General features: G+C 43.4%; 1 protein-coding gene across 3 annotated transcripts in view; it reads right to left on the reverse strand.

Annotated features, from left to right (window-relative positions):
• Window positions 1-700: 700 nt before the first annotated feature.
• The window catches only part of dok4 (docking protein 4), a 244,592-nt gene continuing 225,398 nt past the window's right edge, over window positions 701-19,894 (reverse strand). For 2 of the 3 annotated variants that reach the window (XM_079497860.1, XM_079497859.1), the window contains 7 exons: window positions 12,355-12,462; window positions 11,306-11,420; window positions 10,118-10,237; window positions 7,605-7,794; window positions 4,828-4,966; window positions 3,993-4,110; window positions 701-2,097 (listed from right to left, as the gene is read on the reverse strand). In XM_079497860.1, coding sequence (XP_079353986.1) covers window positions 1,955-2,097; window positions 3,993-4,110; window positions 4,828-4,966; window positions 7,605-7,794; window positions 10,118-10,237; window positions 11,306-11,420; window positions 12,355-12,462 — 933 coding nt within the window. In that variant the 3' untranslated portion in view covers window positions 701-1,954. The remainder of the gene's footprint in view (window positions 2,098-3,992; window positions 4,111-4,827; window positions 4,967-7,604; window positions 7,795-10,117; window positions 10,238-11,305; window positions 11,421-12,354; window positions 12,463-19,894) is intronic. The other variant, XR_013789707.1, reaches the window with a different exon arrangement.

Here is a 19,894-nt window from a genome sequence, read left to right on the forward strand (position 1 = left end):
GTTGGAGGCTGTCATTCATGCTGGGGTGGTGTCAGAATCATATAGAGTTCAAAACCTATACCTCATTTGCTGCTGCAGTTCATTGGAGCGACCTGTAAAAAAGGAGGCGGAAGGCATGCTGCCTTTTGGCCAATCACAGCGTGTCTTTTCCAGGACTTAAATTCAATTCAAAGGAGCTTTATTGGCATGAGGAAACAAACGTTTACATTGCCTTTACAAGCCTGTGCCTCTGGGAAAGACTACCGAATGTATCTTTCTGTGACGCACGCAGAAGTGTGCTTCAGACGGAAGCTTGCCTTGCCTTGCATGTTGCCTTCCCTTTTTTACAGACGCCCCAGAGCCGGAGGAGGCGTCTACCTTTCTATGTCTATGGTCAGAATGATTTGTGAAAGGGGGTGGGGTCTCTCTTTACTCCTCCCCTTCCCCACCCCATTATGACCCTAAGAAAAGAAAATGGCCTGTATGAGAGTATACATAGCTGAAGCTACAAATGTACTGTGGCTAGGTGCTGGAGAGGTACATCTATAGCGGAAAAAAGTCTGAAATCAGAAACTGCTAGGCAAACGTCTGGTCAATAACAGGGACCGATCGAGGAAATGGGGTTCTAATACTAGAGTTAACAATCCACAGCTTGGAAGTTGGAACAGTCCAGATACAGCACACTGGTCCCTCTGTTGAAAAAAGTTTAAGCAATTCTCAGTGAAATCAAAGGCATCTATCAAGATGACACATGTTTAATGTTCTTAATGATCAGGTTAGCCGGCACTGATGTACAGAAAACTCCCCCGTTATTGGGTGTGTTTGTGCAGGTCCTGTACAGTAAGTCCAATGCAGCTCAAGTACAGTGACTGCACAGCTCCAGCAGGTGGGGCCGTGGCAGTCTTTGGCCCATGCATAGACCAGTGGTTCTCAAACTATTGTGACTCGATCAGGGCACCCCTTAAATAATTTTTCATTCACGGCACCCCCCTAAATTACACTGTTAAATGTTTAGAATCGCATGTCATATTATGGTACGTAAATATGCAAATCTTTTCCCCTAAAATACAGTTTGTCACGGAGGAAAACATGAGAGAAAATGAGTTTCCATTATAGGACAGAAACTAGGACTGAAAATAACTTTTATACTGACGTATAACCACGTTGAACCCCAGCATTCCTATTCTGGGGGGACGTTCACCAAAAATAGCAGATCTACAAGCTCACAACGTGAAACATAGATCTGCTATGTTTGGTGAAGAAAGTTGGTGCAGATGGAAAAAGAACAATTAATGCAATTAATGACTCAGGTCAGTTTAAAAAAAAGTATATACTCTAGAGGGTCCAAGTGATTAAACTGAAGTGACGTTGATCAATTCTAAATATTATCAAAGTATTCTAAGGCACCCCTGGACTTGTGTCACGACACCCTAGCGTGCCACCCATGGCACCCACTTTGAGAAACCCTGGCATAGGCAGAGGAGAGAGGGACGCCGTGCAGGAGCCGTTCCACACCTTAACCTGGCAGCTTTCTGCTCCACCGTGGAACTGTGGGAAATGCAGTCTTTTTGAAGAGCCCCGGTCGCACATATCAAAGACCTCCAGGGAAATGTCTTCCTCCGACTTTCTTCGTCTGGTGCAGAAAGAAATGTTCGGTTTGGTCATCGTTAGACCCGCCAATACCACCGTTGTGGTTGTTGTTCATAGGTTGAGATATGAAAGGAAAATAATTTAAGGTATTGATGGAGACATTATTTAAAGTTTAAGGTTTATGTGTGTGTGTGTGTGTGTGTGTGTGTGTGTGTGTGTGTGTGTGTGCGTGCGTGCGTGCGTGCGTGCGTGCGTGCGTGCGTGCGTGCGTTTTCCGTGAGCTCGAGTTCTGCATGTGCTCCCGTGGTTGTGTGTCTTTGTCGTCTGCTGTTTGTGCACATCACCGGCCGTGTCTGTGAGTGTTCAGCGTGCGTTCATTCGATCGTCACTGTCCCGGGTAGGTGGGGTAGTGTGCAGGGGAGTGTGTGTGTTGTGACGGGGGCTGTGAGTGTGGGTGTGCCATGGGCAGGGTGGTGTGGTGGTCGGGTGGCAGGCGGGTGGAGAACAGGTCCGCCTCTGAAGCATCACCTACACAGAGACATACAGTAAACAGAGCGCCAAGAAAACAAGTAAGTGCTACAGCCTACAGTGAGTAACTTAGCCGGTATCCGTGTTAGTTTTGACAGCGCAAAACTTTTTTTTGTTTTAGTCTAGTTTTATTTTTACTTAGTATCTTACAAATTTAGTCGACAATTTATAGTTGATTTTGTTGATATTTTGGCAGGCCTTGGTGGCATCATAATGCCTGATGTTGCACTTGGTCTTTTACTTCTACAGGATCTCTTCCCCACTAGTCCCTCCCTAACATTTTAGTGTAGGGAGAAGAGATGCAGTAGGACTAAAACTACGCTATTTTTGGCATGCAGCTAAGTGAAAATCATCAATTTGTATGGCATCACAGCCCACCAAAAATAGTTTTTAGTTGACTAAAATATTACGATATTGAGTTAACTAAAAATGCTCGATGTCATTATCACTTCACACTGGCTTTCCATCATGCTCATTTGAAGCACGGTTAGATGGCCGTTTCAACCAGATCAGATTACTTCATCGAAACGACCTGTTGTATAACATGTATTTGCAGCAATACATTTATGCCCATGCTTCGCTGACGCACAGCAGTGGGAAGAAATGCAAATGAAGCTTAAAAAGAACAGAACAGCAGAAAATCACTTGTGTATTACATTGGACCAAAGGGACAGCACCAAAGAAAGACCTTGCGGTCTTGTTTCCATTCGGGTCCCATGCATTCATTCACAATGAAAACAGTGACAACAAACAATAAGATTTCTCAAACACCTTAAATCTACATGTACAGGTTGGAATAGAAATACATTAATAAAACAAAAGGGTTGGGGGCAGCCAATCACCTTCTCTCCCTTTGACCTGATGACAGTGACAGGTGAGTTTTCAGACCTTTTTTAAAGGAAACCGCAGTGATCTGCTTGTTTTGAGGGAAGGTAAGTAAGTCCATCTGTCGCACAGTATGAGCCAGGAGGTGGAGATTATTGAAGCATTGAATAAAATATGCTCTCTCTCTCTCTCTCTCTCTCTCTCTCTCTCTCTCTCTCTCTCTCTCTCTCTCTCTCTCTCTCTCTCTCTCTCTCTCTCTCTCTCTCTCTCTCTCTCTCTCTCTCTCTCTCTCACACACTGCAGACGAGCGTAAATTGCGTAATAAAAACACATGACATTTTTTTTTTGCCTTTTGTATAGATCTCCCGTTGGATTAATAGCATGCTGTGTTGCATTGGAATTATATTACATTACCTGGGGACATTTTTACATTTTACCTTCAGCTTGTCAGCAGACAACTCCTTGACATTCTCAAATGTAGCTACAGTACAGTAAAAGCTTATCACCACAGGCCAATATGCCACAGCTAGCATTGCTTAGTTACTTTCAAGTTTAATGTTGATAATCCCCTTAAGTCCACACCCTAGGTGTGGGTTGGTGAAAGGACCTTTCTGTGTGGAGTTTGCATGTTCCCCTCGTGTCTCCTATAGGGTAGGTACCCTCACACAAAAAAACATGCAGTAATCCTGGTCTCTATACTGCCTCCCCCTGGTCATCCTGGGCACTTGATGGAAGGGAAAGGAACTGGTTGGAATAACGTAGTTCCTTTCTTCCTTCCACGTGCTACGTCCTACTGTCAGATGATAAGAAGTGTGAAGGAAGCATGAGCTCAGTTCGGGGTTCTCCCAAGGTCGGCAGAAGGAGAGTAGCACCCCCCCCCCCCCCCCCCCCCCCCCCACCGGGTGAACAAAATTGTGGGATAAAAACTTTAAAGAAAATAACTTTAAAGAAAAAAAGTATTTTTGAGAGTTGAGGGACACAGGTACACTATAAATGTGACATTAAAACAAAAAGGAAATGACAATTCCAAATGGCGAGGTGCTTGTGCAAAGGTTGGTATTAACATTTACCATTGCCAGGGTCCATTCCGCCCTGGTTGCCTGTGATGTGGTGCCAGAAGGCAGAGCGCGGCAGGATGGTGGTCGGGGTGCAGGGATAGGAGCCAGCCTCAGAACCTTTAGACATTAGCTACAACAGAGAGGCAAAAACAAACATGCTATATATGCTTCCGAGCCTTTAGACATTAGGTACAGCAGAGAGGCAAGAAGAAACATGCCATGTTTAGTGGACCAAAATCAGGAATACAATCTTTCGTTTCTATGTTTGCGTGTGCAGTTCAAGCCAAGCAATCTGAGCCATCAGCACGAATCACCATTGATAGGCAACAGTTTCATGCCCATATGGAGATCCTGTAGTAGGCGCAAATCAACATTTTTTTGGCAACTTTTACATCACATTACTAAGTGCCTTTATGCCCAAACCTGGACATGCCCCATTGCCCGATGTTACACGTGTTATAGCCTGGCCCATACACCGTGATTTCTGGTATAGAGGGGCTGGTGCCGCAGGGATCAATTTTACGAATGAGTTTTCATGCATTGTGGACATCATGTTTTTGGTTGAGTGCAACCAAACATAAAATCACTTTTTCTTTTAGTTCTACTGGATCTCTTCCCTACTAGGCCCTCCCTAACATTTTAGACTAGTTTTGATTTGTTGACAAAAATGTCAATATATTTAGTCATAGTTGTAGTCATCATAGCTTAGTTTTATTTAGTTTGTATTTAGTTTTTGTCAGTGAAAAAAGGTAGTTGACGAACATTTTTTGTCATAGTTTTAGTAGATGAAATCAACACTGGTGCGTGCATGCGTGCGTGCGTGCGTGCGTGTTTTAGTGCGTCTCACCCTGCTGTTCTTCTCCATCTCCAGTAGGACCTTCTTGTGCTGCTCTGCGATGGCCAGCGTGGAGGAGTGAACTCTCTGGTAGATCTGCTCTCCCTCCCTCGTCTGGAAGGTGTAGAGGCCCTCACCACTGTCACACATCCTGAACCACACACACACACACAATACAGTCATCACTGTTTGAGTCCCTCACCACCTACTGTCACACATCCTGAAGCACACATGCAGCCACAATACAGCTTTTTTAGGCAAAAAACTATGACTAAAAACAATAAATATTTACTGTCATAATCAACACTGCAGACCAAACTTCTGGTTGCAATTTGGCTGCTATGGTGCGACGAATCTGCCGTCTGGAATGGCATGATAGGGAAAATGACGTCGGTGGCCTTACCTTCTTTTTATATACCTTGCTTAGGGCCTCTTCCAAGTTCCGACATCCTGATACCGATTATACTATTTGAAGGCTCTGTTCCATTCTGATGAAACAGACTCAGGGTGCTCCTATTGTGCATGTTGGCTCACTGGAAACACTCGGCTACACCAGTGGGTCTCAAAGTGTCCTTGAGTGGGTTCTAAATGGCCCCGTACGGGTGTGTAACTCTGGGCCCATTCGGTTTATTTGTACATTTCTCAGCTTTATGGGGGTCCTTGAAATTAAAAAAGTTTGAGAACCACTGTACACTAAATGGAACAGAGCCTTAATTAGTATCATTGACAGTAAACACCTGTGAAGGAAGGCGGAAGAGGCCGGGAATGGAACGCGGGCCTCTGTGGGTCATTACAGTGCAATAAATGCAGATTTATTTTGTATTGATTTTTGTTTGTAATCAGTCAATAATGACATCTACGACTGTGAATGTCTTTAATCTATATTGGTTGTCATACTAATGGTAACATTTCAGGCTGTAATGATCATCAATAGTTCACAGTATTGATCAGTCAATATCAGACAACAATTACCCAGTACAGACAGAGGACAATAATGCAGTACACCTATGCACCGCTAGATGGCAGTATGTATCTGAACTCCCACTCAGTGCTGCCAGCCATTCTTTCTTTTGCTCTCTCTCTCTCTCCCTCTCTCTCTCTCTCTCTCTCTCTCTCTCACACACAAACCATTCGTGTGTTGACCCAATCATACATCCTCAGGTGTTATCAAAGAGAGGCAGATAAGGAGGCCGGCTGGCCTTAGCATTGATTCACCTTCTAATCTATTCAATCAATCTCAGTGGAGCTATAGGCCCAACAGCAGATATGTCCCCATGTGGGTGAGCGTGCAAGCGTGAGCGCGCATGAGACTGTCACGCACGTCGTGTGTATTTGTGTGCGGCCTTACATAAAGTATCAATATCGCGTTAGACGTCTGTTTGTTTAGGAACCAGACATTGTTACTGTCTGAAACGAATTTCATCTTCGTGTGTGTGTGCGTGCGTGCGTGTGCCTTTGCTTAGAGTGTGTACACTAAAGCTTATCGATCGAGTGTCTGCTTGTAATCCACCGCCTCGCACTTCGGTCCCCCCCCCCCCCCCCCCCCAACCCCAACTCCACCTTCTCCTGCCCTCTCCTCTCCAGCCTTGATTTTGACAGCAAATCTTGATTCAGATTTAGTGCTAGTCTTTGGAATAAAATTCCCTTTAGTTTTTGTCATTTTAGTCATCTGAAAAGTGTTAGTTTTCTTTTTTAGTTGACCAAATATTGAGGTTATAGTCGATTAAATCTACAGTTGATTTCGCCATCTACAATGTATTTTGGCTGTGCCTTGATGGCATCGTAATGGCTGATTTGTGATTTTACACTTGGTTGCATGCTGAAAATATCCAATCTACAAGCTCAGTTGAGCTTGTAAATCTACTATTTTCAAGAGCACATGCAATACCCGAGAGCAATCAAACATAGAATGACGTAATTGTCTTCTAGTTCTAAAGGATCTCTTCTCCACTATAGTGGAGAAGAGATCCTTAACATTTTAGTCTAGTTTTTATTTGTCGATGAAATTGTCAATATATTTAGTCTCAGTTTTCATCTGTGAAAAAAGGGTAGTCCACGAACATTCCTCGTGGTGGTTTCAGTCGACAACATCGACATAGCACTCCCCTCTCTCACCGTTAGGGTTGGGACCTTAGAGTAAATATTAATAGAGACGTCACCGGATTTCTCCTCTCATCCACTTGCATTGAGTTGCTCACCCAGCGCATGATGGGGGTTGGAAACAGTGCATTCTGGGATTGCTTATGGGCCAGACGTGACGCGCGCAATGATAGTCAACGGCCACACACGTTCACGTATGAAACATAGCGTTCACGTGTTATGGGCCCATACATGAACGTGCGCAATGCATAATGCTGTCTCGAGCTGTAATACCAAATTCGGCCACTATGTCTTTTTCGCCTCAGAGTTTATATTTATATTTTATTTTATTATATTTATACTAAGGTTGGGACGCAAAACCAGCTCCATCGTATTTGGAACCGTTTCTGTAAACGTTTTTTATCACACTGTCAGAGCTGGTATGTGGACTTCACGACTGCTATACAGTTACTATACCAGCTAGTGGTACTCAAACGTTTTCATTTCACCCTGAGAGTTTACAAATGGAACCAAATGGATCCGTAAGGGTCCATTTGTAGGCTACTCTCTCAGAGTTACAGTCCTGGTCCATTTGGAACCTGCATATGAATTGTTAACGAAAGTGAACTGTTAAGGATCCAGACCGTTAAGAGGGAATCGTTAAGGAGGCGGAATCGTTAAAATGCTAAAGCGTTCCCAACCCTACTCACCGTCCGGCCTCGAAGGTGAAGCGTGTGGCGTCCCGTCCGTATCGGCGCAGCGAGCAGAGGGGCCATGTGACCAGCTTGGTGCGCGGGTTGTGGATGTCCCACAGGTAGATGTTCTCGTGGGTGATCTGCATCATGCACTCCCCGTAGATGTCCAGGCACGGGCAGGGCAGCAGGAACACGTTGAAGCGCTCTGAGGAGTAGAGGCCAAGGAGACACCAACGTTACAATAGTAGAACAAACAGGAGTAACCAGGTGCTCAAAGGAGATACAATGTGACTATAGTAAAAAGTATATAAAAGGTGCTCACACGGATCAAATGAGATCAAGCCATAACACAGACGATCCGGGCACTCAAGGGTAAAAGGAGGAATAGCCTTTATTTAATTAAAAGGCATCTTTTCAACCTTTTCGCCCTGTAGAAGACCTTGCATGCATGGTCGAAACATGTCGTCTGAGCTGCTCCAGTGCCTTCTTGTTCGCATGTTATCTGTCCTGCTCCTGAGATGCACCAGACTGGCCTGCTATAGGCTAGAGGCGCGGCTGGAACTCCCTTCTATGTTGGCAGTTGCCTTTTAATAAAAATAAATAAAAAATAAAATCCTCCTTTTGCCTTTGAGTACCCAGATTGTCTGTTTAGGTTAGAATCGTTTTGGATTTAGTTAGTTTAGTTTTAGTTAGTTTTGACAAAAACATTTTTTAATTCAGTTAGTTCTAAATGTTTTTAGAGTGGGTTTTTATTTTTGTGACAAATGTCCCGATTTAGTTTCCTATCCGATCCCGATACCACCATTTTTGTGTTAGCCGATACCGATACCGAATACCGATAACAGAAAATAATATTTATAATAAAAAAATTAAAAAAATTTAAATCTTTTCCCGGTCCACCCACCAGGAAAATACGCTCTTATTTTGACGGATGCAAGCATTACATGATGTGACGGATGCAAGCATTACATGCTTCCTGCATTATATGCTTCCTTCACGTTTCTATAAGTTCAACCTGCGGTTGCAACCAGTCCACCGACTGGAAGTCAAGGGTTGACATTCGTCTAAAGGTGCATTCAGACTTGAATATGTATATTCGCCTCGGTTCGTCCCGTTTATGTTGCGCCAGGTCGCGCCACTCCCGTTCACTCAACTATCATCTTTGCATTGACTTTGCATGTAATCGGGCCGCTCTAACCATCCAAGTCTGAACGCAACTTCACTTGACACATATGCTATGCTACGCTTTGACCGTTCAGCTGCATTGCATTCTTCACACGTTGGACTAATAGGGAACAGCGCGGAACATGCGACAAAAGTCTGCGCCTATTTTTGAGCCACTGACTGCACATTGAGTGTGTGTTGCGCACGCACACGCGTGCGTGCTGTGTTATTCTGTGTGTGGAGAGAGGGAGAGTAAATGCGAGACAGAGCACAGTGGAGGTGTTTGTCTAGACAGATATCTCGTGTTGTGTTTATAGTGTTTATAGCAGACTCCTCACTCAAACGTGCACTTGCAGTTTGGGCAACTCGAAAGCAAACTCCACATGCCGAAACATTTTATTTACCTCCCATAGTGTCAACCCCTTACCCATGTGTCGGATCGCTGGTTAGCCTGGCATATTTTATTTACCTGCCATAGTGTCAACCCCTTACCCCTGCTGTGTCGGATCGGTGGTTATCCTGGCATATTTTATTTACCTGCCATAGTGTCAACCCCTTACCCCTGTCCTGTGTCGGATCGGTGGTTAGCCTGGTATATTTTATTTACCTGCCATAGTGTCAACCCCTTACCCCTGTGTCGGATCGCTGGTTAGACGGGCATATTCGCCGATTCGCTGATATGGCCTGGTAGGACCAAATAAGGGCATATCGTTTCAATACCGATACAGTATCGGGACATCTCTACACCGTTCGGTTTTTAGTAGTCTTTGGGTTATTTGTCAGGTGCAGGATTCAAAAAGGTTAGAGTAAGTTAGGCCTAATGTGTAATAACAACTCAACTGAAGATACCATTTAAAAATATACAGTTACTGTTGGTAACGAGAAAAAACTAAGGGCATTTTGTCTTTCATTTCAGTTCGTTTAAATTAGTTTTGTAAACACACAATACAGTGTTAGTTAGTTATCACTTTTTATTCAGTTAGCTTTTTTTCTCTTATTTTATAATTTTCCTTTACTATAATAATACTAATAATAATACTAATAATAATACTAATAATAATAAATATAATAATAAATATAATAATAATAATAATAATAATAATAATACAATAAACAGTTTGTAGTGTTGGCATGTGTGATGAGTAGAAATAATGGTACGGGTCCATTTGGTAGCTCTTTACTGTTCGCTCGTTTTGAATGTCCGTGGAAAAAATGGAATTTTGACAAATATGTCCACCACAAACCAGCATGGCGATGACCCTAGTGTGTGTGTGTGTGTGTGTGTGTGTGTGTGTGTGTGTGTGTGTGTGTGTGTGTGTGTGTGTGCACGTGCATGCGTGCGCGCGTGCATTCCTGAGCATCACCTGTGTGTTCACACTGTACCCCAGCAGCCAGGAGGTCAGGCTCTCCCATGCTGATGTCATTGAGGCGGGTCCCCAGGCACTCGATCGACAGCGTCTTGAACCACTCCTCTGCCTCCAGCTCTGAGGTGGGCAGGAATCACACAGAGATTTCTAAATCAGGGGCTCAATGTGCATAGATATTAAAAAAATAGATGCCTCATTGGTCGCTGCGATGTGTGTTGAAGGAGGGGCGGAAGAATTTACACTGGGAGAGGAAGTACGCCGTAAGTGTGGAAGGCACGTTACGTCACGCTGCCACTCAAGTGATTACTGGCCAATCACAGCGCATCTTTTCCGGGACTTACAGACCCGAACATGTGCTCTGTGACGCACACTCATGCTTCCGCGGGGCTTCGCAAGGAATCTCGGGAAAGTTTTGCCCTCCCTTGAGCACATATGCTCCAGAGCCGGAAAGGGCGTCTACGTTTATATGTCTATGTCAATGCGGGGTCTGTGTCGACCCCCAGGGGTCCTTTCAGTGTTGATTTTGTCGACTAAAACTGTGACAAAAAAAAATGTTCGTCGACTACCTTTTTTCAAAGACGAAAACTACCGGTAACAAAAACTAAGATGGTGACTAAAACTTGTGACTAAATATTTCGACAATTTCGTAAACAAATAAATAGTAGGCTACAATAAATAGTACAACATTTCCCAGCAGTGCACTCTTTTTTGTGACTGTTTTATGTGAGTGTGTATTATAATGATTAATTATTCCTAATCATTATAATAATATATACAAATATAAAGCATATATATTTTTCACATTCGTCGGCCAAAGTCATGCTGTACAAAATGGTATTGATAAATAACTTATTGATGGGGGGGGTCCACGGCCAAATACATATTAATTTGTGGGTCTGTGATAATATGAACATGTTTGACAGAAAAAAGTGTGTAGACAAAATAGAAATCATAATTATTAGGCATTCATAAATAGAGACACATTTATTTAAATCTGAAGATTACTGACTTCATACACTGGCATAATCAACATCTCATTTAGCTCGTGTGTGTATGTGCGTGCGTGCGTGCGTGCGTGCGTGCGTGCGTGCGTGCGTGCGTGCGTGCGTGCGTGCGTGCGTGCGTGCGTGCGTGCGTGCGTGCGTGCGTGCGTGCGTGCGTGCGTGCGTGCGTGCGTGCATTTACCCGATTCACAGGTAAAAGTGCGTGATGTGTCGTCTGTAAGCACGATGGCCACCGCTTGTCTTTTGGTATCCCGTGGCAACCGAGTGATATTTTTCACATTGCTTATCTCTGTCACCTAGCCAGAAACAGAAGTAAAAACAAAACAAAAAAAGATTACATACAGTACTGTACATAATCAAATTTGTTTGGCATATGACTTTTTTAATGTTAGTATATTCATTGTTTTCTTATCAGCTAAGCTAGACAGACAACTGAATTGAAAAGCGACTTTGCAGTCGGTTTTTGTTTTGCTCCCAGAAACAGGTCAAACTAGAAAGATTGCACTCAGTAGAGTGTGGTCATTGTGATTCAGTGGTCCTTGGTCTATCAATTTGTTTGCATGGGCCAATAATGTGGTGGCCTTGTATTGTCTGTTGAGGGGCACAGACAAGGTTTCATACATGAATCTGGAGTTATATATGTTTGTTGTGAAGCCATACGCTTCTTTGGGCATGATACAGTGGATCAGGGCTTCTCAAAGTGGGTGTAGGGTGCCACAACACATGCTGTACACGCTGTACATGCTTGTACTCAGGGACGTGCTGGCCATTGGGAAATTCGGGACAACTCCCGAACGGCCGGTCCAGTCCAGGCCGGTCTGGGCCAGCAGTTTCTTTTTTTTTTATTAATAAAATAGGCGCGCGGCCAAAGGCCTCCGCAACTCCACTTCCCGGGCTGAATTATGGGCCCACCACGTCCCTGCTTGTACTGCACATGCTGCTTGTCAGTTGTCAGTTCTGTGTAAGTTTCTTTGCACAGTTACAGGGTGCAAGAATACCTGTCATATAATGGATTGACCCATGCACATGCACATAACCCTGCATGTGCGCGTGCGCGCGCACACACACACACACACACACACACACACACACACACACACACACACACACACACACACACACACACACACACACACACACACACACACACACACACACACACACACACACACACACACACACACACACACACACACACACACACACACACACACACACACACACGCAAACCTTGGGACAGGCTCTGATGTAGGCTGACTTCTCATCTGGGTATTTCTCCAGCCGACGAGGTCCTTTGCTGGATGACTTCTTAAATACCAGCCAGCAGCGCCGATAGATCTGCACACACACACAATCAGAATCATCTTTATTGTCACATCACAGTAAAAAAGTGGGTGAAAGTGTTTTTTGTAGTTCCCATCGTGTTATTTTTCCAAGAAAACAATGAGCATGAGCACAGCAGCCGCTGTGTACTGCGCAGTGGTGCAGGACTTTATTCAAGGTGAAACATTGTTCAAGGTGCGTATAGACTGCGGGTGGTTCAAGAGAACTAAAGTCCAAGTCAACTAGTCCCTGGTATAATCCACAGTAGGTTCAGGAAGAGCAATAGAACATAGACATGCATGGAACACACATATAAATAGAGTTTCATGTACACATATGCATACGCGCACACACTCACAGTTCCACACAGGGAATGCATACAGGGACACAAATATTTTAGGTGCAGTAAAGCCAGGTTACATTCACAAACTCATATGTCCTCATGATACAACACGCATGCCATACATGGCAGCAGAGACGGCACAATACTTTGCCAGCCTTTCTGCCTCGTCTTTGGACGGGCATCCCAAATTGTTGTAAACCTTCAGTACGCACACAAAAAACAAACTCGCAAAACACAACAAATGATTGATGGATAGAGATACAGCAGATAGAAATACTTTCCTACGCACAAACGCATGAATGCATGCACGCACGCAAAACTCACTGCTACCTCCAATGTACTGTACTGTATATATAGTGTAGCCTACACCAGTATACAGTATATACTGTACACAGTATTATGTAGTGGCTGGTAGCCTAGCCTGCCTTCCAGAGTTTGCAGGCTCTGGAAGGCAACCGGGCCTGATGGTCGATCGCGGAGACATGTGCTCCGAGAAACACACATTTCTAGTTATTATATTAATTATTTTAAGGCTGCACAATATAGAAAAGCATGCGATATTAGATAATGTTGTTGAATACCTCGATAACGATATGACTCAAGTAAAAAAAGAAAATTGCAGTATATAGTTTCAATGCCTTTTTGCTTCAGGTTAAGGTTAGCAAACTAAATACATATTAATTCAATAGTTAAAACAAATATCTAGCCTAACAAAAGGCAATGTAATGCCTTTGACTTTCAGTTGCGTTATTGCACATAGCCTAAATGCAATAATAATATTAGGCCTGCTGCCATTCAGGATGGAAAATAAAATTGTCCTTTTGTATTTGGGAAGAAGTCGTTTCATGAGGGGCTACTGAGAAGGGAAAGAGAAAGCTACTAGAAAAGGTTCAGTTGAGAGGGGTTCGGTGGAGCAGCTGTGATATAAACAGAAAACGTTCAGTTGAGAGGGGTTCGGTGGAGCAGCTGTGATATAAACAGAAAACGTTCAGTTGAGAGGGGTTCGGTGGAGCAGCTGTGATATAAACAGAAAATGTTCAGTTGAGAGGGGTTCGGTGGAGCAGCTGTGATATAAACAGAAAAGGTTCAGTTGAGAGGGGTTCGGTGGAGCAGCTGTGATATAAACAGAAAAGGTTCAGTTGAGAGGGGTTCGGTGGAGCAGCTGTGATATAAACAGAAAAGGTTCAGTTGAGAGGGGTTCGGTGGAGCAGCTGTGATATAAACAGAAAAGGTTCAGTTGAGAGGGGTTCGGTGGAGCAGCTGTGATATAAACAGAAAAGGTTCAGTTGAGAGGGGTTCGGTGGAGCAGCTGTGCTCAACTTGATTTATACTTCTATCTCACTTTGCTCAATCGGCAAATAAACATAATAATATGCCATTTATTTACCTCGATAAATGCCGTCTCCCGCGATATATATACAGTATACCTCACATCATGATACCTCGATGAAGGTAAGATATATATACAGTATACCTCACATCATGATACCTCGATGAAGGTAAGATATATATACAGTATACCTCACATCATGATACCTCGATGAAGGATATATATACAGTACACCTCGCATCATGATACCTCGATGAAGGTAAGATATATATACAGTATACCTCACATCATGATACCTCGATGAAGGTAAGATATATATACAGTATACCTCACATCATGATACCTCGATGAAGGATATATATACAGTACACCTCACATCATGATACCTCGATGAAGGTACCTCCTTTGATACATCTCGCAGCCTTATTTTATTTAAATGTTTTTTGACTCTCAACAATTTCCCACCAATATCTGAGAGATTCATATTCACACCACCACCAGAATTCCTCGGTCAAAGCTCAAGCAAAAGGAAGCATCCTGTAAAAGCTTAACGTCACAACGTCACACACACACACACACACGCACGCACGCGGACACACACACACACACACACACACACACACACACACACACACACACACACACACACACACACACACACACACACACACACACACACTCTCTCCCATTTCTCCCATGGCTCTACTGTAAGCAGTAAGTAAGCAAACTGGCTCTGCTTGCATATTCTGTATGCATTATACTGCGCACACGCACAGACACAATTAAGCACAAATACCACACCTGGACACACACAAAACATGCACATAACACACACACACACACACACACACACACACACACACACACACACACACACACACACACACACACACACACACACACACACACACACACACACACACACACACACACACACACACACACACACACACACACACACACACACACATGCATTATGCTTAGCCGCTGGAGAATATTGACTTACAATTAGAGAACCCATTAACTTTGTCAAATGGAGGGAGAGAGAGAGAGAGAGAGATAGATTGAGAGAGAAGAGAGAGAGAGAGAGAGAGAGAGAGAGAGAGAGAGAGAGAGAGAGAGAGAGAGAGAGAGAGAGAGAGAGAGAGAGAGAGAGAGAGAGAGAGAGAGAGAGAATATGGGTGATTGAAAGAAATGAAGTGATAACGAGGCAGAAATGCAAGGATGAGGCATGGTGGACATAAGAGGATAGAACCAGTGGTGGGAAAAGTACTCAAATGTTTTACTTAAGTAAAGGTATCAATACGCGGCACTGAACTTGTAGGTCTGCTATTTTAGAAAAATCATGAAAATGTGCCTCAAATCTTTGAATATATATATTCTTTCAGAGTTTCAGTTTTTAACTCAAATCTTTGCTTCTGGGGGGGTCCCTGGAACAACATATTTTCAGATGGGGTCGGCAGCATATTACATATAATTTTTGGGGTCCTTGACATGAAATATTGAGAACCATGAGGTTTTTCAGAAAAACATTTTTTAAATGTCGACGTCAGGCCCTAAATGGGTTAAGTAAATGTACAAACGGTATAGTTACTTTACTGTAACTTTACATCACTGAGAATCCCACTCCACCGGTTGGTTCCCAATGAGAACCGATTCAGTTCTTTTTGGTTTTTAGTCCATAAGCCAGAACTCCAAAATTGGTGGGCAAACTAGACCTATATTAAATTGTTTATAGGATCAATACAAGTAAATGAATACATGATAACCCTTCCACAGTAGTAGCTTTTTCATATTTTCGATTATTTTGCATATTTTCCTACATAATGCCTCATTTGCATATTTAAAAATGTAAAATGTGTAATACAATAAATCATTGTCTTCGTGTAAGTACTCAATTGGGGAAGTTTCATGGTGATAACAATCTAATATAGGTATTGTTTTGCCCACTCAATTCATAATTAACGTTCCAATTTTGGAGCTCTGGCTCGTGGACTAAAAACCAAAAAGAACTGAACCGGTTCCCATTGGGAACCAACCGGTGGAAAAGGGGCCTGAGAACGGCAGAACAAGGAGCAAACCCAGGAGAGAGAAGGGTTAGTGTGGAAGAATTCAAATGAGAACGACGTGGTGGATGGACTGTCAGCAAAGTCTGCATGGGTGGAGAGAGCAGCAGAAAGGACAGGAAAGAAAATGGTAGAAAGAGAGAAAAGGGAGGAGAAGCATGTGAAAAACTGTGTGCCAGGTGGTAAAGAAAAAGTGAGGGGATATTAAGTATTTGTGTGTTTATCTGAAAGGCAGGGGGTGAGAGAGAGAGAGAGAGAGAGAGAGAGAGAGAGAGAGAGAGAGAGAGAGAGAGAGAGAGTGAACCACAGGTCAGGTATAATTCACTCGTGGCTGACTGTTGTTCCCCAGGGGAGCAGTATGTCACCGCCCCCTCGCTGCCACGGTAACCACGGTAACCACACCACCCTGCTGCCACGGCAACACAATCCTGCTGACTGCACACTTTTCTTTTTTTCACCTGTCTGACATGGACAGAGGAGAACAGAGGCACAGAAGATACTACTGTGTGCGTGCGTGCGTGCGTAAATTTGTTTACAGTATGTACAAGCCAGCTCCCTCAGAAGCGGATCTTCGTGTGACAATATTGTCTTGCCTTTAAGCATTTTTCTCCCTTGGGTTTTAACCCATTTAGGCCTGAGGCCGATTCTAAAAACCCTCTAAATCCTGACCTAAGGTTTCTGAAAAACTTCAAATATTTATATAGCATCATCAACATTTTTACATTATTGAATACTGTACATACTGTACAGAACCCAAAAATGGGTTCCCGGCCTGAGGGGGTAAAACACCAAAAGGGGTTCCCGCCCAGAATGGGTTTAAGCAATAATATATTATTAGGAATTACAGCAAGGGAAGATGCTAGTATATTATGATAGTTTAGGCTTTGGTGTTTGGTTAGATGAAGTTAAATTGCATTACATTACATTATCTTACATAATTAGTTATGACAGATAAAGAGTGCACTAGGTGTAAAGGGCAAAAAAAGGACTAATAGCTATCACAATGAAAGTTCTCCAGTTGATTACTTACATTAAGACTACGATTTTTTGTATTACAAGTTTTCTGAAATTATATGTTTAAATATGCAAATTCTAATGTGCTAATTTCCATACATTTCGGCACGATACATCTGAAGATTGGATAAAGCTGCAGGTTCACAATTATTGTGGTTCGATCCAAATATGGTAATTTCCTTTATACCAGCAACCAATCATGAAAATAGAGAGGGTGGATTTTCACCCTGCAACGAGCTGTCATTGGCTAAAATAAACTAATACAAAAAAAATCTAAATGTGTATTTTGAACATTTATTTTGCATTAGTTTGAATTAAGAAGACATGTTTAGGAAGCAAAATAGCATCTCGTGGTTCCCTGCCGTATTCTATTCAATTCATAAGCTTAGATTCTGATGACCACTAACACAACATCTACTGTAACATAATGCCATTGAGCAATTTCTCTATTCCATACATATTGCTTTTCTGATTGTACAGGATGATTATACAAGGCATGGGTGCTCAATCAACAGTATTGATCACAAGGCAGCTTCCCTCTCGATAACCACATAATGTTATGGTCTCAATTTGCAGCTATTGCAGATAAAATGACATCTGAGATTGTGTTGTACCTCATCACAGATGATAGATGATACACGAATGATCACTTCAAGTCATTATATCAGTGGCTGTTACCGTTGACCTTGCCTCGTAGACGATGAGGCATCCAAAGTCAATGCCCAGAAAAGTACCCCACGTCATTACAGAGAGGCGGCATCTCTAAGGAACGTCAGCAGTTAGACTCTGAAGGCTTTGATAATGCAAGCCTATCCTAAGTGCTACCTGGGAAGCAGCGGCACGCCAGAGGCTATAGAAGTGGGTAATGCTCATCTATTGATGTGCCCTCCAACGAGACACTCACTTAACAGTACTTTCCATATACGTGGAGCTGTTTAGTGCCAAACGGTAGACTGTGAGCCTGTGTTTTTGAATAAATAAATCACCTACATGACAAATGCATACTGTATACATACTGTAGTAGCTTGCTGACACAGTAAAACATTAGTGGCCATTTAACTATGAGAGTGTACAAATCTAACGGGTCCATGTGGTTACATTTAGGATCAGTGGTGGAAAGGAACTACAGTAAGTACATTTGCTTAAGTACTACACTTAACACATTTATCACTAATCTTCAATAAATCACTGGGTAGTTAAGGTGGGTCCGTTTCATGAAAGTCTACCTTAAAATTGTCCCATCGCTTGTCAAAAATATTCCACCGCCACCATCCAAAACAAGGAAGAAGAACAGCGCGACACGGAGGCTGCCATGATCCCCCCTAAGTCAGGAAAGTCGTGTTCAGCAGGGAAAGAGGTCTTTATCAATTAAGTAGAGAAAGTTGTGTTCAGCAGGGAAAGAGGTCTTTATCAATTAGGCTAAGTAGGGAAAGTCGTGTTCAGCAAAGAAGAGGTCTTTATCAATTAAGTGGGGAAAGTCGTGTTCAGCAGTCAAACTGTTAAAACTCATTTACTGCCAGATTTATTTCTCGCTCCGTTTAGCCCTTGCCACGTCTTTTCAGATTATACTCTCAATTATTTGTGTGACAATTCATTGTCAACTTAAAGGTGCAATCGTGACAGCTGTATGTATGTATGTATGTATGTATGTATGTGTGTGTGTGTGTGTGTGTGTGTGTGTGTGTGTGTGTGTGTGTGTGTGTGTGTGTGTGTGTGTGTGTGTGTGTGTGTGTGTGTGTGTGTGTGTGTGTGTGTGTGTGTGTGTGTGTGTGTGTGCGCGCGTCACACAGTGATACTGCATCATGGAACTCTACAGTAGCAAAGAGAGAAAAGGTCAGAGACTGGCGGCAGGGAGGGGGGGTGTTTGGGGCGACGTTGTTTGTGAGTCAGAGAGCGTAGGAGGTGGAGGAACAGTGAGGGCAAGAGGCAGGGTCACAGACCTGTGTGTGTGGGGGGGGAGGTTGGGGGGGGGAGATGATGATGCTAGGGGTGGATCAGGGGATCAGGGAGCACGGAGCCAGGCGACCTGCAGGTCTCAGAGGTCTTGTACCAAATGATGCCCTCAAGGCCTCATCGGCATTTTGAATTCATGCACTGTCAGGGCTGAATGGTGCACTGATGTTGAACACTAGACAGTAGACACACGGATGCATTGTCCATTTCTGTCTGTCTGTCTGTCTGTCTGTCTGTCTGTCTGTCTGTCTGCCGGCCTTGCCTTGCCTGCTGTGCCTGTCCAAAGCTGTGACCACGGGCATACTTCCAATCGATTATGCACAACACATTTTGTCCAAACATCACGCGAATCAGTACACATTATTGTCTGTTGACAGAACAGATCTGTCCAATCATCCTGATTGGCTACTCCTTCAAATCAACATAATTTTTGCAATAGCTTCCTCAACATGAATCCCTCAACTTCTACAGAGATTCCACATTAACCCTAACTTCACATGCCCTTTTTGAGGGACGCTAGCCCCTCCCTCCTGTGTGTGTGTGTGTGTGTGTGTGTGTGTGTGTGTGTGTGTGTGTGTGTGTGTGTGTGTGTGTGTGTGTGTGTGTGTGTGTGTGTGTGTGTGTGTGTGTGTGTGTGTGTGTGTGTGTGTGTGTGTGTGTTGTTTGATTGACTGAGGGCTTAACAAGACAGAAAAGTGAGGACACCAGTTCAGGTGGCCAAGTCATACGCTGATGTATGTC

This window comes from Electrona antarctica, assembly GCF_951216825.1.
Source record: "Electrona antarctica genome assembly, chromosome: 3".
NCBI lineage: Eukaryota > Metazoa > Chordata > Actinopteri > Myctophiformes > Myctophidae > Electrona > Electrona antarctica.